Source organism: Aristolochia californica, unplaced genomic scaffold (assembly GCF_029961685.1).
Source record: "Aristolochia californica isolate CCGP_79_NKW_82.1479 unplaced genomic scaffold, dmAriCali1.0.hap1 SCAF_14, whole genome shotgun sequence".
Lineage (NCBI taxonomy): Eukaryota > Viridiplantae > Streptophyta > Magnoliopsida > Piperales > Aristolochiaceae > Aristolochia > Aristolochia californica.
Genome location: NW_027181815.1, coordinates 7958253 through 7979455, shown reverse-complemented (window position 1 = coordinate 7979455; position 21203 = coordinate 7958253). Strand labels below are relative to the sequence as shown.

At 37.6% G+C, this 21203-nt stretch overlaps 3 protein-coding genes across 3 annotated transcripts; 1 reads left to right on the top strand and 2 right to left on the bottom strand.

Moving 5' to 3' along the window:
* Positions 1 to 10: 10 nt before the first annotated feature.
* Positions 11 to 3392, bottom strand: LOC137950417 (uncharacterized). The gene is made up of 6 exons (XM_068796868.1): positions 3277 to 3392; positions 3065 to 3173; positions 1506 to 1863; positions 954 to 1416; positions 726 to 781; positions 11 to 312 (listed from the first exon to the last, which is right to left on the bottom strand). Exons 1-6 carry the CDS (start codon positions 3323 to 3325, stop codon positions 268 to 270), a joined length of 1080 nt encoding a protein of 359 aa, XP_068652969.1. The 5' UTR covers positions 3326 to 3392; the 3' UTR covers positions 11 to 267.
* A 3188-nt stretch (positions 3393 to 6580) lies between these two features.
* On the top strand, positions 6581 to 13219 carry LOC137949723 (protein IQ-DOMAIN 31-like). The gene is made up of 9 exons (XM_068795878.1): positions 6581 to 6648; positions 6760 to 6831; positions 6950 to 6995; positions 7600 to 7736; positions 9525 to 9803; positions 9952 to 10155; positions 11108 to 11173; positions 11416 to 12445; positions 13029 to 13219. Exons 4-9 carry the CDS (start codon positions 7647 to 7649, stop codon positions 13055 to 13057), a joined length of 1698 nt encoding a protein of 565 aa, XP_068651979.1. The 5' UTR covers positions 6581 to 6648; positions 6760 to 6831; positions 6950 to 6995; positions 7600 to 7646; the 3' UTR covers positions 13058 to 13219.
* A 1333-nt stretch (positions 13220 to 14552) lies between these two features.
* Positions 14553 to 20785, bottom strand: LOC137949919 (ABC transporter A family member 2-like). Its single transcript, XM_068796164.1, has 16 exons — positions 20712 to 20785; positions 20113 to 20344; positions 19647 to 19816; positions 19298 to 19483; positions 19098 to 19193; positions 18830 to 19030; positions 18506 to 18665; positions 18187 to 18413; positions 17666 to 17783; positions 17488 to 17564; positions 17288 to 17377; positions 16965 to 17108; positions 16314 to 16625; positions 16139 to 16219; positions 15657 to 15833; positions 14553 to 15029 (listed from the first exon to the last, which is right to left on the bottom strand). Exons 1-16 carry the CDS (start codon positions 20748 to 20750, stop codon positions 14766 to 14768), a joined length of 2574 nt encoding a protein of 857 aa, XP_068652265.1. The 5' UTR covers positions 20751 to 20785; the 3' UTR covers positions 14553 to 14765.
* Positions 20786 to 21203: the final 418 nt, after the last annotated feature.

Genomic DNA, 21203 nt, shown 5'->3' with positions numbered 1-21203 from the left:
AGTCGCCACCGGACATTTACAAGAACTATTAATCGCTGTTCAAAGTATAATAACATGAATAAGCAATACAATGAGTCAGCACACCAACAAATAGTAGCAAGACAACAGCACTTCTCACTGTCACACCATGTTCAAACTCACGCTCAAACCCACGCTCAAACACTTCCCATTCTCTCCACAAAATTTTCAAGAGAAGGCATCAACCCAAAAAGCAACAAAAAGAAAATATGTACTTCTATCAACTTTTGACATGAGATATGTTCATATCTAAACTTCAGCAGCTACGCCAGTCTCCCCAATCTGTGGAACAACCTAGCACAAGGAAAAGGAGAACAAAAGAGAGAAAAACCAGAATTTCAACTATGAGTTATTCATCTGGAAGCAAAAGTTGGGCATTCTTGTTATATCATATGAAAACTTACTTCTTCTCTGACTTATCTTTTCATCAGAAAAATCTTTTTATTATAATATTTCTATTGACAATTTTGGATCAAAAGAAATTCAGGTGAAAAATTTTTAGTTCCTGTAAAAGATAAACAACTCGAAATTTTGATGAAAATAATCTATTTGCATTTCTGTAATATGTTTTTATTGCCACAAACATACTCAAAAAATGAAAATGGTGGAAAACCACCAATTCTAAAGACACCAAAATGCCAAATTCTTACAATGAAACTGCATGTTTCGAATCAATTTTTAACTGTAAACCACGATTAGGGATATACCAGGTTTTCTTTGTCTTCTTGCTGAATCTCCTCCTCAGCCACCTCATCGGTAGAATCTGCAGAGAAAATTACTCAAATGCAGAGAAAATAATTAAAAGGGATAGAAGGAATTGACGAAATTTATATGGAACCAACTGTACACCATTTCTCAAGGTAGCTGAATCCGATACTTGATGCGTTAGTCTCTATGCAACTAATTATCTAACAAATGTCCAAAAACACCATTACCTTCCACAACAGTATGTTTCTTCTCGGAATTGTTCTTCCTTCCCCGTTCTTTACTAGAATCCTGCCCCCTAGTGAGCCTCTGAGGTTTCCTCTGAAGATTTTGGTTATTATCCTTACCAGAACTCCGGTTTACGGAAGTTCTGCTAACCGACGCTTTGTTCCTCGAAGCAGGAAGTTTCCTTTGTAGATTTTCTTTTTTAACCATTTCAGTATCCGTCGAAGCAGGAATATTTTCTGAATGCAAGGACTTGGGTTTTAAATTCCCACCACCAGCTGAGGAAAATATATTGCTATCTTCATTAGATGAATCAGATCCCTGTGAACAAATCTCAGAAAGCTGGACCTGTCTCAAATCATCCACTATGTCATAACTTTTAAGTAACTCCTTCGTTGATTCTCCAAGTTCCAGTAAATTGTAGCGAAGAACATATGATTTTAATTCGTCTTGCAGTCGCTGCAGAGGCTGTATTTCCAAACGAGAAAATCAGAATCCAGCAAAAACAGAAAGTTGATAGTAAAATCTGCAGAAAAAAAGTAAACTTAAAAATGTACCTCACACCCTGACTCTAAAGCAAGCTTAAAGAATCCGAGCGCAATTGGGTGTTTGGCAGCTGATTCAGACAACTTAATCTGCGACAGCCAATAAGAAGCTGAAGAAAGAACGTTGAATTTCCTCCTGTTTGCTGACATTGAGACGTCCGATTTTGGTGTGTGACTTTTGTCTGTACCGCTTGTTCTTCTGTTAGGCCTAGTTTCTGGTATCGGCGTAAAACTGCTAGACAGTCTGGGAGCTGGACTGATGGCAGGTTTGGGAGGAATCGAAAGCCGACGAGGTGGTTTGTTAGACTTCTCTTTGGCTGAAAGCTCAAGTACACTCACACTTTTACTCACACTAGAAGCAGCCCTTCCCCTGGAACAGATTGCGGCACAATTTCATCAAATATAGCTGAATTGTGATGGACGGATAAGCAACAGCTATGAGTTACTAACAATCTAAATCTAAAAGAAATTTCAAACGGAATGCAACTCGATCCAGAATGTAGAACTTGATAATGCATGATTTCTATAATCCGTGATTGCTGCTTTTTTAACAGACATCCCCCCTATACATTCGCATTTTAAAATCCTCATCTACATCCCATGAGAAGACCAAAGAGGGCATACTATAGCTGTCCAGTCGAGAAAACAGTCAAGTTTTAATAAAGAGAATAGTTGGCGCAGCCAAGGAAATACAAGAGAACCGGAAACGGCATACTGCGTCTACTAAAGAAAATAAATTATTGTTTGTGCGACTCTTTTCAAACATAACAAAAACTGATCAGGTCCTGATGAATATTGATAGTGAAAGTGACAAAAACTTGTTAGTATACAGGGAATGTTAGGTCGATAATGAATTACCTAGCAAAATCATTTTATTCTCGTTTTTCATAACAACGAGCAAAAGTGAAATTCTTCCCATCCCCTAGTGAATTCACTTTCTCTCCGGCAGCCCGTGTCTTCTTGCCCTCACCCACCCAGTGCTCGTCTCTCTTTTCCCTACTCTTTCCACTGCACAGGCTAACACAAAAAAATACTTTTGCTAGTAGATCACCCAGTAATTCACTTCCTCCAATCATAGGTCACTTACCATCAGATTTTAGTGGACTTTTTGTCCCCAAATGGCTTAAAATTTGCCATCAAGATAACAACTAAATGTAGCAAGCAAAAAAAAATTGAAGATCACATCATTATGCCAATAAAACATCTTCAGTCGGTTTAAAAAAGGAATTTTCTCCACTCAAAATCAGAACTTCTAATCGGAAAAAGGAACTAGCAAAATTTCTCTAAAATTTCATAAACAAAAATATCTGAAACTGCACTCTATATCCAGTTAAACTAAAACCGGAAGAAAAACAGAGAAGGAAGTGCCAGCTGCTTTTCTAAAAATATCGATGATGACAACTATCATTGCCTTTTTGCCAATTCATCTGAAAACTGGCACCAATTTGTTCACATCGCCTATATTCGAACAGTCATAAATGAATCATAGAGAAGAGACGAATTAAAAAAAAACTGACAATATCACTCAAGAGAAGAGACTAACGGCCAAAAAACATGACAAAAACAAATACCTTCTGGCGGAAGAAGAAGCCGGTATCTCCGCGATACCGGACTTATCATCCTTGGCTTTACTCCCAGATCGTAGCGGATATCTCAACTTGGATGATAGCACCGAAGTAGCTTAAAAAAAAAAAAAAGGCAAAACAAGATCAAATCACGAACAGAAGTACGGAATAAACAAATCACCAACACAAGCCGAAGAAAAAACAGATAACAGAACTACCAGAACCCGCGGATTGATCTTTCGCAGCATCCATGCTTGAGGATGACATGGAAAGAGCAAGAGATCGAAGAGGCAGTAAGGTCAAGCGCGAGGAAGTTAGGTATCCGGAATGGTATATAATCGCATAAAAATGGTAGAGCGTCCGAGCGGGAAAATAGGCATCTAGAGAATTCAAACTGAAAAGCCATTAAGTCTCTAATTATGATTTAAAATAGGTAAAGAAAAAAGTCAACAAATTGGCTTAAGTTTGAAGCCGTGCCGTTAACCAGCGCCAGCCACGAAAGCCTTCGATTTAAATTTCAAAATTCAAAAATGCCACGTGTTTGTAGCCACGTTAGTCACTGAAATATATATATATATATATAATATTAAAATTAAGAAGAATTTTCTTACTATTGTTTATGAATTAATTAATAATATACTAATTGTAACATTGCGGACACTTGTTCACATTTTCATATTCTTTTTAAAACAAAATACAATCATTTTTACGTGCATGTATATTTTCATAATGGAATCACTCCTTAAGAGAAAATCCTTATTTGAGAAGAAAGAGTGTATTATTCAATGTTTTATTACTCATGTCGGAAGTTGTTTTACTATGCAACAAACAAATGAGAAACTTCAACTTAGAAAAGCTCTAACAACCAGAATACAATGATCTATTAATCATTAACAAGCGAGTGAATTTATCAAACCGACTTGGTCCAATTCCTGGGTTTTCAACATTGCTACTGAACTTTGTTTGATTGTCATTGATAAAGGTCCATTCAAATTATATAGGATGGATGAGATCTGAATATCATCCTCACTTCCTGTTTGACAGTCGGTCCAGGTTGTAGAATTTCGCTTTCATAAGGTTTCTTTATAGGTATCGAATTGTTCACAATATAAGGTCCATCAGGTAGGCAGCATCCCTATCATTTACATGTGATCATCTATCAGGTGTACATCTTGAAAAAAATTATTAGCACATACTCAGCATTGATAACACATCTTATTGTCTTGTCCTACCACATGATTAGTGTAACATAAGAATAAATGTCTCTACCCTTTCTTAGATTATTCGTTTAAAGGCCTATTGCAAACAATTTTTATCCAACTCTTATCCATTTTATGTTTGGTACCAAAATATAGAAACCCACAAATTAACCTAAGTCTAGATGGGAGATATCCCAAACTACAGCCCCCATATCACATCCAACTTCATTGTTCTAACAGTGTTAACGCAAGACATTAGATACTTGTGGGAATTTATTACGTATGAAGAATGAAAGACTCATATTACGGAAAGACAAATATTGCAAAATGACTAGCAATATCCCCAATTACCTAACTATAATTTGACTGAGCATCTTATGTGTTATGCACAGTGTTATGACTTATGCTTTCATATTATCCATAAATTTACATGTTACTCGTACGATTAGTTATAGCTCTAATTTTATATCTAGCTCTAATCTTTTCTAAATAATACTTGTGATTGAGGGAGGGGGTAAGAATTTGTTGCCAAAATACAAGCAAACAAAGATTTTTCTAATGTTCAAGGTATAAATTTGTAAAGAAAATAGATCACAAAGGCCAAAAAACAAAGACAACTTTGAGACCAAGGAGAGAACAAGAGAGACACAAAAAGAAAATTTGAAAGGTGGTATATATAATTTTTTTTGGATTAGAATAATTTTAAAAATAAATGAATCACAAAAAAGGTGAAACCTACTTAAGACAATTAGTACTAGCATAAACTCGGTGCAATACTCTGGAAGAAAAACAAAAAAAGTTTCATATTAGGTTTTTTATAGGAGTGGGCACAGTTTTAAACACTTAACTTAAGCCTAACCCTCGACCTTTATCCTGACCAAAAAAACCAAGGTTGGAAAACCAATCCTATTCCTATCACTTTATTCCCTTTCCCTCAACCCCATCCTTGCCTCATATGGTCATTGATGTGTTTGATTCCTAACTTCAACTCCAAATTGAACCTTTAATTTTGACTCACAAAAAAAAAAAAAAAAAAAAAAACTTGATCCACCCTATTTCCCGTTCACTCAATCGTGTTCTCACCCAAAAACCCAACCCCACCCCAAACTTGACCTAAAACCCGACCTAAAAAAAAAACACAAAGTTAAAGAAATTAAACCCCGACCCGACCTCTTTTCCCTTGCCCTCAAAACACATTTTTGCCCTATTGGATTGTGGTAAGTTTTTTAAGAAGATCCAACTCTAACAAAAACAAACTCCATCCCTACCCTTAGCTTTGTTTTGAAATTAGGGTTTCACTCTCATTTACTTATTTTGTGTCCTCCCATGTAACACAAGAGTGAGGACTTAGGAGACCAAGCTAAGCTAGCTCTAATTCAGGGGTGGTCAAAAATTGACTTCAATTAGGTCCATTATTTTTGGACGCTGGCATGTCCCATCTAACCACCCTGATCCAAATTCTCTCACCATAGTAGACGCACAAGCCTCAACAACTCACACAGCCATCTCCTCCCACGAGACCGAACCATCACCTACTGACCCCAACCCGCCATCTAATACTAATAAACCATCCGATCACGGCTCAGTCTTTATTGACATTACGATGTCGGTGGAGGGGAGGAACAAAATCTGTCACATTAAGCCTCATGATTTGAACATAATAATCCGCCGCCGCCGCCGCCGCCGCCGCCGCAGCAATCATAAGGAACCCCTCTCTGTCTGGTGGCTTTCCCGTAAATAAGATCTTCGGTAGTGTCATTTAACCTAATAATTTTAAACTTGTTAGAAATAAGAAAAAAATGAATTAGTTACTCGATCAATCTCCGACAGGACCGAAACCCGGTCCGCTGTCTGATTGTTTTTCACGTCACGCATTTGAGAGAATAAATAATCAATCAATAAAATAAACAATTAAATTATTCCCCCGTGTGTCGATTCTACCCCTGGAGATCTTTTCGCGTCGGACTCGCTCTCTTTTCGTGAAATAAATATGACTATATTACCCCGCTTAAGGGTTTTAATTTACCGCGAAATTTCTTTTTAAATTCCTTCTAGTTTTTCGAAGAAATGGGCGGGCTAACTGCGCAGTAAATTTGTTGGGTCCCACCGAAACGAAGAATGGGCTCAGAATACAGTAATGGCTGGACCGGCATGGGGATAAGGACCAGCCAGCCACTTTCCGGTATTGTAAAAGGCGTAATAAATACTGCGGTAAAATTTACCTAAAAATAAGGGTACTGTAGTCATTTCCTATTCCTTTTTATTAAAAGGGCAGAGCCTTCTGCTGACACGTAGACTAAATACTGCCTAAACGGTTAGAAGATGAATAAAGGCTAAAGCTGTCTTGTGTACAGTCACACTCCTGGCTTACCCACTTCGCCGTATTTCTCAGTATGATTTCTGCTTTTTTTTTTTTACCTCTCCTTTTTCTAAACAAATTTAATTTTGGTTACTCGTTTGTTTCTGGTATGGTTTCTCCATTTTATGCTTTTTCTTGTGCAGACTCTGCTCGCTCGCTCGCTCCTGTAGGTATTTGAGACAAGAGACATGAAGTGAAATTGAAACGAAATGATGGTACATTTTCCTTTTTTTTCGATGTTTTTCCTAAATCAACTACCTTTAGTTTTTCGTCTGGAATATGATCTTCGGATCTCTGTACTTGGGTGAGTACTGTTTGATTTTGGTTTTGTAGTTGGAAGCATGACGGAGTGGGGGACTAGAGGCACGGCATTGGTCCGGTGAGTGTCAGATCTGTTTGATTCACGGCCTTTTTGTTTATTTTGAAATAGATACTTCTATGCATGGATCACGCACGTCTTTCCGGTTTTATTTCGTGTCACGCATTCCAATTCTAACATTTTTTATTTATTTTTGTTTCAGTGTTTTTTTTTTTTTTTTGGTGAGGATGCCGAATGTGATGTTAGGGTTTTGTGTTTTTATTGCTGTGAGAGTTGAGCATTGATATTCAAGTTTTGGTGTGAGTTACTTAAAGATCTTTACTTGTTCAATTTTGGGTACATTGTGCTGGGTTATGGATCCCAATCCGTTAGTTGTTTTGTCCTCTTCGTTTTTCCGGGAGAACTATCTTATTGCACGTTATAGTTTTGGCAAATTTTTGGATGCTACATGGCCCGAAAAATTGTTCTGGCTTGTGGGGTACCCATTGTTCCAAGCTTCTCTTTCTTGCTTACTCTAGTGTTTAGTTGTTTTCCAGTTAATTACCAAATAGTCGTTCTCTTAGATCCTTCAAATGGTGAATGGTTTCTCTTGACCACTATGTATTTTTGAGTGGATTTTTTTTTTTTTTTGTTTACATCTTGTTTGATCTCTACTGGCCTGTAGGTTTTGAGTCTAGATTCTGGAGATTTAAGGGTCTTGCTTTTCCTGCAATGGGGAAATCTCCAGGAAAATGGATTAAGACATTACTTTTTGGCAAGAAATCATCCAAGGCTACTGCAGGAAAAGGAAGAGAAGCTCAGGTAAGTTTTTAGCCTTGAGTTGAGGTTTGATTTTGAAGGTGTAAGTATGGATAGTGTGATTATTGTTGACTTAGTCCACTCCTTCTAATTATTATTTTTCTATTTTTTTCTATGTTTTAAGGATATTATTAACTGTTTGAGTACTTTATGTAGCAAAAACCATGCCAGAGTGTTGCTTTGGAAAATAACCAAAACCCTGTAGTCTATACCTTAATCCTTAGGAAAAATGGTACCACAGGTGTTGGTCATCCCAACAGTCCCATGACTTGGATAGTTGGAGAGTGAGCAAGGAACCCCTCTAGTTCTTTTTTTTTTTTTTTTCCTGACTTGTAATCTTAAGGCACTGCAGAAAAGTTTGTGGCTTGATTTATTTGCCATTGCATTTGTATTTTCATGTTTGAATTTATCCATTTTTTGATGTTCTAACTATGAAGTTAATGGTGTCAATTCCGAGTTTTTGTTTGCTAGTTTCTATCAGTTGTCCAATAATGGGAGTAGACCATGGATTGGGTGTTGAGGAAAAAGTGGATTTCCTTAGAGTATTGATCTACCTGCAGTTTCAGATATGTACATTGTTGAATTGTCTGTTTGATCTTGTAATAATGTGAAATATGTAAATAAAAGAATTTTTTGTTTGATCTTATGTGGTATCAAAGCCTCTACTTGATCTTATAGAGATTTTTGAATTATTTAGTGCTCTTTAGACTGCTAAAGTAACATTTGTCATGACCCATCATTAACTGTCTTTTAGCAAGATTCTTAAACAAGTTTCTTATCCTTTACATGTGATTTGTGTTTCTTTGAACTTTTGGTTTTTGGCATAATTATATTTGATGTGAAAATTTCGGAGAGTTTGTGTTTCTGAGCAAATTTGTATTGATTTCTTACCCGAGTGTGTTTTGGAAGAGATTATTGTGTCTGAGTTGGAAATTTTAGATTTTAAGACATATCACTATTGAACAGTCACTGAGATTAGGGTCTGTCGTTGTGATATAAACGTGTTCACTATATCAACACTTTTTCTCATTTATTGACTGTAAAATGATGAAACTAGATCCATTAAAATCTTAATTTTATGAAAATGTTAGTTTTCTTCTTTATAGGTTTAACATTTTATCCTTTATAGGTTTGTATTAACAATATTATAAAAGATTTCCTGTTAGTCTTCATTTGCCTTCACTTGGGAGGAAAATAGCATATCTATTTTCTCATGGGCTGCATGTGAGGAATAGTGTTGGGATGTTACTTCTCTTGATACCCATCACCAGGATGTAGTGGTGACTCAAAAAGATGAAAGCATTACCTTTTCGGCTAAGAGGAATTTAAGCTATCGTTGACCATAATGTCCATAAAACTTGAAGACATTTATTTACATTTATCTATCTATTGGCATGTGAGACTGCCGGTTATTCCATTTACCCAACTATCATCTGTACGTATATGTATCGTGTGTCTTCAACTTTGAATCTCTGACAATATGCTGGTTTCAACTGCTCGATTATTTGGTTACATTATATTTGATTCTTAATGACATCTTTTTGTTGTTGTGTCAAGAACACAAAAAAAAAAAAAAAAAACCAATTGTTTAGTCAACTATATGTATGGGTTCTTCTGTTCCCTCTTGTAATGAATCAGAAAGCTTGTCTGCAAGTTGTATCATGTGAATTGGCTTTTGGCTGTCTAAGTACGTGTTACTTGTTGTATAAAAACTTAAAGAGTTGTGGAGCACTGTGTATAAATTAAATACTATGCTGGCTTTCTAATCAATCTTGCTATTCATGTGTAAAGAAACCTGGAAATGATAATAAGGTTTGGATTTCAAGCAAGGGACCAGCAGCTGAAGTGCGTTCAGAGTCTCCTTCCATCTCACATACACTTCCTGCAACCACTGACAGAAGTGGAATCTTGGAGTTAGAAACAGGTGTTCCTTTAATAGTACCAACCCTTGGAGTCAATCATGCCGGAGAAACTCAAGGACCTGTTGGTTTAGTGGTATCTCATGGTCCAGAGAGGCTCAGAGAGGAGCAAGCTGCTATAAAAGCACAGGCAGCTTTCAGAGGTTATCTGGTAGATTTCATACATCTGGAACAGACTGAATATCTTTTTTTTTTTTTTTTTAGTGCGTGTGTGTGTGTTCATCCACTCTATTGCTGCTGGTGCATTCTCTGGAAACTAATTTTACGGTATAGGCTAACTCGGGCAAGTAATTTTACAGGCTCGCAGGGCATTTCGGGCACTAAGAGGTATCATAAGGCTGCAAGCCTTAGTTCATGGTCACTTGGTGAGAAGACAAGCTATTGCCACTCTCTATTGTGTGCAGGGAATTGTTAAACTGCAGGCATTGGTTCGAGGTCGAAGAGTGAGGCATTCTGATCTGACTCTCGAAGCATACAGAAAAAAGAATCAAGGAAAGAATTTGGTAACACTCTCCCCATTCATTCTGGTTCTTTATCTTTATTATACTTCTTGCTTCTGTTTCAAAAAATAAAAGAAAATATACTGCTTGCTTATATCTTAATGGAGATAACCTTTGGAGCTACCAGTGGTTGTAGTGATTAAAACAAAGTTGTCACAAGTAATAAACAGATGATGCTTAAGAAAAAGTTGTTGCAAGTAATAGAAGGATGAGTACATTTTTCCTGTTCTCTATTGATATAGTTCCGTGTATCTATTTAAAAGGCAAGCAAGGAACCCATTCATCAAAATCTCATCGCCTGCCCTTTCAGATTTCTCCTTTGTGGAGAGCCATTCGCAAATAGTTATTTCAGAGTTGTGTCAGGAGTAGTAAAAATCAAGTTTTGATAAAGAGTTTAGTTGTAAAGAGATATGTGCTATAAAAGGAGCAAAACCATCCAATCTTTGTCTTTTCTCTGAATTGGTGGGGGGACCCGTGAATCAGCCAGGTTGATGGAGGACCTGCTTTTGGAGGAGTGTGGTTTGAGTCTAGGGGTCAGTCTTGCCGCATGTACTCGTGTTAGTCACCCTGACTCACTCTGACTCTGGCTTCTTGATTTGGGAGAATCGATGTGACTTGGGCTCCCGGACCAGTATTTTATGGGGTCCAAGTCAGGTCCTGAATTTGGGTCACATAACCTGGGTCTTTTCGATCCATGTGATGAATCTTTTTTAAATAGGAACCCTTTAACCAAGAGATTGATACTGGAAAAGGAGCCATGCGGCAGAAATTTAGACAGGTGAGCTCAGGTAATTTTGTGTGTATGTATAATAAGATAAAGATATGTCAATTTGTGACCATTTTTTAGCTGTTGGTTCTTAGTCTGTGCTCCTTGTGTTAACATTGTTCTCAGTGATTATTGGTTAGTTTGGTTGTCTTACTTTTTTGTGAGAATAGTTGCTTCATTTGTTGTCAGGTGGCCCAGACTTTGGATGCATCAGTTCGGAGGGAAAAGTTGTCGACAAATGCATTTATTCGTAAAGTAAGTTTAGCTTCATGAGTTACATTCAGTTTGGTAACAGAATGACAAATTTGATTAGTAAGTAATCACCTGTTAATCTCATACTCTTTGTGTTATCTCCAATAGTTCACACGTATTCATGTCATGATTATTCTTAGGCTCCAACACTACTTACTTTAAGAAATTGCATATAATGTTTCTATTCCTCATCTGTCTCCATTACGTGCTGCACGTTTTCTCAGTTCTTCTGTACTTTCTGTTAGCTTCTTCCTTCGTCTCCTACTGCCTTGCCCCTGTCAATTCATTATGCTAAAGGAGAAGCAAATTCAGCATGGGATTGGTTAGAGCGCTGGACCTTGGTCCGTTTCTGGAGACCAATTTTGCAGCCAAAGAAAGTAGCTGTGGATTCAAAATTTCAGAATAAACAAGGCTTGCATGGTGGAGAGCCTGGCAGACCCAAGCGCAATGTCCGAAGGAATATTTCAACTAACATTGACTCCTCTGGTTCAACTCATTTGACCTCTGAACCAAAACGCAACCCGCAAAAAGTGTCAAGTTCGCCTGTTGTGGATTCCATTCAAGAAAATCCACAGAATGAGCTTGAAAAGGTTAAGCGCAATTTGCGCAAGGTTTCTACTTCCACCTTAGAACCTTCTTCTGATAGGCAGGAACTTGAACCTGAGAGACCAAAACGCAATGTGAGAAAGGCATCAAGCTCTCCATCTGATGTTCTGGACCATTCCGTAGGAGATTCTGCAGAGAAGATGAAGAAAGAACTTCCTGTACCTTCGGTGAAACCTCCTGAAGTGGAAAGTACTGCCGTGAAGTCAACTGCAGACGAAGATGAGCCAAAGGAAGCTTTACATGATGATCAACCAGCAGTCCAGTTAGCTCCATCAGAAAACAGAGGAAATGATGCAAGTGTGCCTTTGACAAATGGAGAACTAAAGTCCAAAGAGGAGGACCAAAATGGCCAAGTAAGCATTAGAACAAGTAAGAGGAGGGTATCTTTGCCTGCCAAGGCAGATGGGAATAGTCTGCCAAGTACTCCTACCCTTCCAAGCTATATGGCAGCAACAGAATCTGCAAAGGCAAAACTGCGAGGCCAAGGTTCACCAAGATTTGTCTCAGATGCTACTGAGAAGAATGGTTTTACAAGGAGATATTCTCTGCCAACTTCTACAAATGGCAATGTGAATTCACCATCATTGCGGTCCCAGAAGTTGGTTCAAGCAAGTGGCAAAGGGGGAAACAGAAGTGACCGATCAATGTTGTCTTCTAGAGATGGCAGCGGTATGTTGCTTGTTTCTTTCTGGTTTTTGCTGTTTGGGTGCCTGACTAGTGTCAGTCAAGAGTATATATTCCTGTAGTTATTTCTAGCTCTGTGTATTTCACAAGTTGCATGGCAAAGATGATCTTACTGGGGCGAGAAAGAAGAGACAAAAAATAAAAGGAAAAGAATAAGCTTGCTATTTATTTTAAAGGCTAATTTGGGGCTTTGGGCTGCTTATATGTATTTTTTTTATTGTTTTTTAATACTTTTTTTTTTTTAAGAATATATATATATATATATATATTTTTAGTACTTAAAAGCAAGAGTTTTTGCTTGAACTTCTTTGGCTTTTCTATCACATTCTTCTTCTCTATATTATGATGAGGAAATGCAATTTGATGAAAAAGACACAAGGTTATAACAAGTGTCATGATTTTTATCGACTACATATATAGCTACAGCATCATCCGTTGTATAAGAAATGCTTGTTTCGTTTGCAGGAAAGCTGCTTACCAGCGTTCTCAATTTAATTAAACTGTCAAATTTTTCCGTGTCATATAAATCTTTGATTTGATCTAATTCTGACTTACTGTCGAATTGCAGAGAAGATCATAACAGAGTGGAGAAGGTGATGATTATAGCCAAAAGGAAGATGTCCAGGTGAAGCTGTTGTTTAAAGGGTTAATTATTATGATTTGTATGTAGTATTTTGTTTGCATAGGTTCGTTTATAATGTAAAATTCTGATGTCAAACCTATAAATGTGCGACTGATGAATAACAAACAGGGTTGTGATGTGCCGAGATGATTGACCTCATTTGTCTAGATTTGTGAGTTTCAGGTATCTCGTTTAGAGATGTTTAATCTGTTGTGAGGTTTGATTTCATTTTGCTTGAGCTTGAATCTAATCTGTTCTCTCATTTTGATCAATGCAAGTGGTGAGGACCTGCCCATCAAGTATGGGTGATCCAGCAAATGGTATTTTGACTCAATTGTTGAAACTTGAAACAGCGGCCTATGATATTTTAATGTGTGCCATATCGTGGATGCACTCAGTTGTTTCTTCGAGCCTTGTGTATTCTTGTCTTTGAACACTGTCAAAGTTTCGTTATTTGTTTTAGTGAGAAAAAGGAGCGACAGTTGCTCTTATGCAGATGACACTTTTTCTGCTCTTGAGTTGTATTAGATGTTGAAGTGCCTATATTTCTCTGAAAGCTTGATTCCCATGAAATATCAGCTGATGCCAAATCATTCCCATCCTAACCTTGGCCACTGCTTGTAATGGCAACAGGTTACAACCAAATAAAAAAATCTGACATTAGGAGGGGTAGACAGGAATGAAGCCGAAGAGGCCATGTCCCACCCGGGCTAAATCCTTCGAGGCTTTTCATTTCTGGAGACAACAGTAAAGTTTTTAGATAAGGAGCTACTTCAAATCAGCTAGTCCTTAAGAGACCAAAAAGATATAGACACTCCATTTTATATGTCGAAATACTAGCCTCCAGTTTGGAAAAGAAAATGAGGATGTGAGAGGGTTGCCCATCCTTTTCCCTTTTCCTTTTTCCTTATATCAACAAGGTGTCTGCCATTATGCAATGGTGGGGATCCTTCTCTTATCCTAGAAACATAATGGAGAAGGAAAGTGAAGTCTCAACAGGAAGAGATAGTCTTTCCTTTGCCATGTGGAAGTTCCACATGACTAAGGGGAGGTAAGTCCCACTTTAGCAGAAGAAGAGGAGCAAGCAGCAATGCTCAGCCCCAAAATGGTATATCAAATAGTCTATCTTATTTCTTCTCCTTTCCCTCCCCTGCCTATATAGTCTCAGACATTTTCTCAAGTCAAATTTTGAATATCAAAGATTGAAATAGACTTTAGAGACTTGTTCAAATTAGTTTGATTAGGATGTAAATGATATTTTAAAAAAAAACTGACTGTATGTGAAAATTGATCTTACTTAAAACAGTAAACAAAATAGAGCTCAAACACCATCTGCCACCGTATTCATTTTCATGGAAGGGAGTAGGTTATTGGTTTCGGAGTACTGGATTTAGCTCTGAAAATATGACTCTTATCTCTCTCTCTTTCTCTATGTTGAAGCACATAACAATAAAACTCTCATTTCCACCTTATTCTGAGAACATGAAACGAACAATTATGGCAGTAGCATTGGCACGAATAAACAAAGAATGACGACATTGACGCGAATAAGGTTCTGCGCATATATATCTACACAAGAGATATGCATGTTTTGCTCCATTCTTTTTGGTAAAATATGGATTGGGATCTTGCCCCAAAAAGGCATGAGATGGAACATACATGCTATTCTTTAAACCGTGACACTTACCTGCTATTAGGAACTTGAATTTGATCTGGATCAATCACAAACCCCCGCACAGGTCTTGATCGACCAAGGAAACCACGTTGAGACGTGGAAGAAGCTGCAATCGGTTGAACAGTTGGAGGAATAGGGGTTTCAGATGAATGACCTGAAATGCAGAGTGCTCCAGCTTCATCATGCTCCCAGTAGACTTCTATCATAAGACCTTGTGGGTTCTCTGTGGTAACTGTTCCTGGAATCCCGATAAACCTGGCCCCTCTAGGTATCTGTGCAATTATCGGAGGCGTAAGTATAATCAACATCTATTTATTGAGTCCTTCAGTAGATCATTATTGGTTTTCTTAGAAGAAACTATTCCGGGTATAGATATTAATTTTGTCCATAGCAAAATCATTTTGTAATTCAAACCCTTAGAACGATGGCTCCATAATTTACTTCTTGTTGTTCAGTGGTAAAAGACATCTGACGGTGTTTGAGTCTAACACTCCTCAGACAGGTATGAGTCACAGTTTGTGCTCCTACATTCTGTTAGAGAATGCCAACTGATGGTAATAGTCATCAGGAGGTTACCGGTCCAAAAAAAAAAGACTTGTCTTTTCTACTGAGTTCAATACAACTAGCTCACTCCAAGAATTTTAACATTAATCCAGTACTTATATGGATATGTTGTAGTGTTGTTTGTGTGAAAGGTTGAATTGTTTTAAAATTTGAAAGTGTAGTTGCTAAGTTCTTAGCTAATGATTGCATTTGAGCTTCTAAGGTGTTCTTACAAGAAATTGTGTCTTCCATGAGAAAGGCCACTGTGCCTAACAGTAAATAAATATTAACAAGTCGGTCAAGTATTTCCTCCAAAAAGAAAAAAAAAAAAAAGCAGGACGGTCAAGTAAACTTACCTCAAGTGACCTGCCAGAATCCAATGTCAGAGGCACCCATCTCCCTTCAGCCAAAGCATCTTCAAGCTCCGCCTTCTTTGCAATATTCAAAAACACTTCTTCCAGAGTTGTGAGACCAAGTTGGATATCCGAGATCCCAAACTCTCCTTCCCTATCTTGGAGCTCAGCAAAAAAGCTCTGCAAAAGAATGTAATTCTGAGGAAATTGAATGAAAATATAACAATGGAACAGGCCAATGATACAGAAGAAAGAGTTCATGTAGCTGATCACTAGAAAGAATAAAAGTTTACAGGTGGACATCACTAGAAATTATCAGCCAAAAGATAGGTGTCATCAATGAATACAGCCTCTTTACGCACTAGAAATGGTCAATTTCACCATTATTTCCGACCTCTCAATGCACAAGTAGCAGAAAAATGTTTTTGGATTAACACAGCACTTAAGTCCTTAAAATGCAGTCATAAGTCATAAACAAAACTTACAGTCAACAGTTCCTCTTTCTTATGTGGGATGATAAATGTCAAGAAACTTCTGTTTTCCTCTTTGGGTACCACATCCAAACGCTGTCAATTAAATCAATTCTTAAGTTAGTCACCAACCTGTTCTTTACTATTCTTAGCAAAATGATCTAGAAGACCATATGATTTTTCTGCATACATTTTTGAAGAACTGTTTCACAGACTCCAGTTGATATTCACTTGCACCTGTTTCAGCAGTAGCACTGGGGGTTTGCCCAGGAGTACTGCCAGAGAAACTCACGCTAGTAATATAACCAGTCCCAAACCGTGACTTTAATCGGATTGAGTTCCCAATGCATCGAAACCTTCCCTTTGCCATGATAGCTATCCTGTCACTTAGTATATCGGCTTCTTCCATTGAATGAGTTGTCAATATAATGGCTCGCCCTTTTTTGGCATTTTCAATGATGTCCCACACATGTCTCCGTGTAATTGGATCCATGCCAGTAGTCTGCAAATAAAGAAAAATTCAAGATGCTGAAGTTATTGGAGAAGCAAATGAAATGAAAACCTAAACAGAAGAAAGTTTATTCCTAATCGGGGAAGAATATTTATTGAATGGATATCTATCACTAGTTTCATTTAAGCTAGTTTTGATGATTAAAAAAAGGTTTAAATGCTTCTGAAAATTGAAGAGGAACATCAAGAAAGAGAATAAAAATACCAATTATTTGGCCATAAAGATTCATGGGCAAAATAGACCAAACTAATGTGTTTTTATCAATTCAAAAAATGGTAAACATATGAAAGGAAGATAGAAGATAGATGCTTGATCCCATGATCTTTCTACCGGCTCATCCAAAATAACTAATTTAGGGTCCCCAATAAGAGCTATCGCGACACTGAGACGGCGTTTCATTCCTCCACTATAGCTCCCAGCTCGAAGTTTGGCTGCATCATTGAGTTTTACTTCCGCTAAAGATTTTTCTGCCACCTGTAATCATAAGAGATATATTTTTTCAAGTGAAAGACAAATAGAAAGGCAAGCCACAAAAACTTTCAGAAGTAAAGCCTAACAAAAGTAGTCAGTTTAAGGGAAAAGTTGACTAACTTATTCCAACAAAACACAAGTCTGAGAATCAATCTAAAACAATTAGGTTCACCAGGTTGTACCATTTTGATTGAAACCGGGTGCAGGCCCTTAATACTTGCAAAGAGATGAAGATGCTCTTGCCCTGATAGGGCTTCCCATAGAATGTCAAACTGAGAAAGTAAAAGGCAACTATAAATTCGAGTTTCCAAAAAATCCGGAAATTTTGAGTCTATATAATACGGTAACGAATACCAAATAAAAAGTATATAATAAGGAGCACCTGAGGGCAAACTCCTATCAACCTTCGGATGTTTGACATGCCAACAGAACTTCGGATGGAATACCCATAGATTAATGCTGTTAGTGTAAAGTGTTACATAAGCTGGATATGAAAGCGTTGCTCAATATTTACATAAGATGAGATCACAGAAATGAAGAACATGGAATACCAGCCTTACCATCTCCCCCTGTTACTGGCGTTATACCAGTCAAGCAATTAATAACAGTAGTCTTTCCAGCTCCATTGGGTCCAAGAAGGCAAAATAATTGATCCTTTGCAAAGTTTACCCATATCCCCTAGAGATATGTACAATTAATGATCAAAAAATAAAACATTAATGGGTTATTACAGTCAAACCTATAGAAATGGTAAAATTATTCTCACCCTCTAACGAACCATAAAATACATTGATTCCTCTGGATGTAAAAAATTGTTACATTCAAATCCTTGGCTTAATTTTTTTTTATAAAAAAGGACATACTTACCCTTTTTAATCTTATTAACTTTCAAAAAGAAAACAAACCAAGTATGTGGGTTGACCTCCTCCCCTCCCCCCCATAATCAGGAGGTAGGAAAGGGAAGGGCAGTACCACTCCCCTCCCCGTGAAAGTCAGAAAGAGATAGATGACTTTCAGCTTGAAAACGTAAATAATACTGCTATAACAATTGCAATTAAAAAATAGAACAGGTTGTTTATACCTTAATTGCATGGTAGGGGGATGTCCTATGGCATGTAAAGCAGCCAATCTTTATCATGCCAGGATATATCTTTGTAAGACCACGTATTTGCACAGCAACATTTGGATCAAGTTCAATTTCAGTTTCTTGCTGTTTTACTCTTGTTTCCTCTTCAAGAACATCTTCATCATCTACGCTTGTATGATCTAAAGGAGGAATTGAACTCATGCAAGTGCATAGGCCTCCTTCTGAAATAATGAAGAGAACAAGACTCGTGATCCCTAATCAAGTAGAGGTCTCACAATGTCTATCAGGTAGTTTGAAGTTCAGAGTCAATTACCTTCAACCTTGTCTCCACCTTTCCCTGTCCAGTATGAAGGCTTCAAAAAGTAAAACAAAGATTTTCTGACACCATTGGGATTTGGAAGTATGTTGTCAAAGAAGATGGCCAAGAGAAACCAAAGAAAGAATGTTGAAATAAGCCACCTATAAATACCATCCTGTTACAAAAACATATCACTATACCAGGGGCTAGCTATCAATAATGGTACTGAAGTAACTCATTTCAGGTTTCTTTGAAAGAGTTGAAAACAAAAAATAACATATGTAGTGCACAATACTGAAAATATAATGACAGTCTAGACAATAGTTTCTTTTAACATACAATAGTAAGCACACAATTGGGATCATTGAAAGGACATTCTGCCCGTCTTGTCCAGCTAATCCCTGGGTTTTCAGGAGTTGATGTTGCATCCCCAAGCAAACTAAGCGCTTTGGAAAGAAGATTAGGAGGAAAAAGTGACCAGATCGCATGATATGTCTTTGAGAAATCATTACGATAGGGAAATCCGAATGTTGTAACAAGCTGCAAAGAGGAAAGATAATTTCAGAGTCCTTGGTAAAAATTGAAGAAATTAACAGCAGAAACTTACCTGTGTCAAGAAGCCAATAATAAAAATTGAAAATCCAACAGTAGTGGCAGAAGCTGACTTGCTAATGAAAGCTGAAATCATGAAAGCAAAACCGGTCTGCAAAAATGTTGAGAAGGAGCCTTGTCATGCAGAAAATAAGAATGAACTTTCATGAGATTCAAATTGATTTCATGCTCTCAAGAAAAAGTGCAGAAACTTACCATATTGAACTGGAAGAGGAAAAATACTAGGAAAAGAATGACAAAACTGTTATGGAGGAAGAAGTCAAACTGAAACATCATCCCAAATAGTACAGACAGCAGTGATGATATGAGTGCCAAAAAGGTTTCCCATGTAAGCCAAGATAGCCAGTAGGCAGAATCATAGAGACCCATTATAGACATTGCCTGCAAATTCAAGAATTCCCAGTCAATCCATTCAACATCCATACAGCTAGAGTCTAGAATAAATCACTTGAGACAAATATGGGAAGACCTGATTGAACTGGGGTGGAAAATCCATGATGAAAATGTGAATTTGTCACACAAAACTAAGACATTTAATATGTACCTGACGAAGTTTAAGTTCTTTTTCTGTAACCAAAGAGCTAATCTGGAAAACAAAATTAAACATGGCAATCGCAAGGAAAAAGGTTGGTCCTGCAGTCCCAACAGCAGAGAATGTTTCTATAGCCGGGTGTGCAAATTCTTTGAATCCAACGACCCAACTAAAATTTGTATCTGTAGAAGCAGGTTATGGTGAGTTAGTGGCAGGAAGGAAAAGAAAAACGGCTAAAAACAAATAGCATAATATATTATTAGAATAATAAAAAACAAAAACAAAAACAAGAAGTATAGGTAAACGACTACATAATTGAAAGAAATCGGGATACATAAGTATGAAATTCTAGAACAAAATGAGCGGAGCAGAAAGTGTCAATCTTATGTCCTGCATAACCACAAGTAATTAAAGACAAAAAAAATAGCCCATAAATTTCTAATGGTCGCAAATAAAGAGAATCACAAGTCTGTTCGACCTCCGATAAGGGTCCTGGCAATTTCACGCTCAGCAGCAACCTGGAGAGGTATTTGAAACTTGAAGGTGGGGTCCTCAAAAAGCCCTCGCTTAGCTACAGGGGTTGAGTTTGTTTGGATCCCATAGCTTATGACAGTTGAGTTTCTGTCGACAAAATGCAGGGCTCCTGGGCAGTGCATAGGATTCGCTGCAAGCCAAGCATCTACTTCAGCCGGTGTCCGAAAGGATATAACCTGTGCGCGTGAAAGTGAACGTTACCCATTGCAGAAAACAGATAAAAAAGTAGCTCAGTCTACATATTTGAATCCTACCACCCACTTTCCCTGTCAGAAAATTTCAACCAATTCTACTTTGGTAGTCTGAACACCTTCCAGATTCCTTGCGTACATAAAATACATATTACAAAAAGGTATGATCTAATAAAAAAAATTCACTAAAACCCATAAAAGCAGGAAAACGATATTCTTCTAAAGACTTGGGAAAGTCGAAATTTCAAACACACGCGTTCACTGATTCATTCAGCAAAGGAGCGGAAATTTCATCAAGTCCTTCCAAAGCTTCTTATCGTAACTTCATAATTCTAAATTCAAAAGGTAATACCTTGCTGTCAGGAATCTCTCTTCCAGGATTATTCGCCATAATTCTCCGCACGAACGACTGGATTCTCGGGCTACTATTACCGCTCCAAGCAAAATCATAACATGGCAATTTGACAAAAAACTTATCCTCGCAAAGAGGTATGGGGGGAGAAACCAGAGGTTCCGGATCGAAGACATTCTGGTACGAAGTAGTGGTGGAGTAACGAGATTGTACAGCTTTGTCGATACAGAAAATGAGGAAGATGAAGAAAAGCGATGAGAAGAGTTGAGTAAAGGTAGTTCTCCTCTGCCGCCATGAGAGGAGAAAATTTTTCTTAGTTAGAGCTCCAAACTGCTGACGAAAGAGAGGTAATCCCGTCTGCAACTGAGACTCCGAGCTCGCCATTCCAGCCACAGAGAGAGAGAGAGAGAGAGAGAAAACGCTTCGGGATGTTCGAAGTCTTCGAAGTCCCGTTTTATATTCCCTGGCGTCAGTTCGCGCCGAGGTCGGATT

What these genes read in the sequence shown, in the direction of transcription:
- LOC137950417 (XM_068796868.1), bottom strand. Translation starts at nt 3,325, where the DNA reads ATGTCATCCTCAAGCATGGATGCTGCGAAAGATCAATCCGCGGGTTCT. An exon ending in CTTTAGAGTCAGGGTGTGAG is followed by an intron (nt 1,417 to 1,505) that starts GTACATTTTTAA and finishes TTGGAAATACAG; the next exon opens with CCTCTGCAGCGACTGCAAGA. An exon ending in AAGAAGACAAAGAAAACCTG is followed by an intron (nt 313 to 725) that starts GTATATCCCTAA and finishes TCCTTGTGCTAG; the next exon opens with GTTGTTCCACAGATTGGGGA.
- LOC137949723 (XM_068795878.1), top strand. Translation starts at nt 7,647, where the DNA reads ATGGGGAAATCTCCAGGAAAATGGATTAAGACATTACTTTTTGGCAAG. An exon ending in GAAAAGGAAGAGAAGCTCAG is followed by an intron (nt 7,737 to 9,524) that starts GTAAGTTTTTAG and finishes TCATGTGTAAAG; the next exon opens with AAACCTGGAAATGATAATAA. An exon ending in AGAATCAAGGAAAGAATTTG is followed by an intron (nt 10,156 to 11,107) that starts GTAACACTCTCC and finishes ATTTGTTGTCAG; the next exon opens with GTGGCCCAGACTTTGGATGC.
- LOC137949919 (XM_068796164.1), bottom strand. Translation starts at nt 20,750, where the DNA reads ATGGCGAATAATCCTGGAAGAGAGATTCCTGACAGCAAG. An exon ending in CCAATTGTGTGCTTACTATT is followed by an intron (nt 18,666 to 18,829) that starts GTATGTTAAAAG and finishes TTTTTGTAACAG; the next exon opens with GATGGTATTTATAGGTGGCT. An exon ending in AGAAAGAGGAACTGTTGACT is followed by an intron (nt 15,834 to 16,138) that starts GTAAGTTTTGTT and finishes ATTCTTTTGCAG; the next exon opens with AGCTTTTTTGCTGAGCTCCA.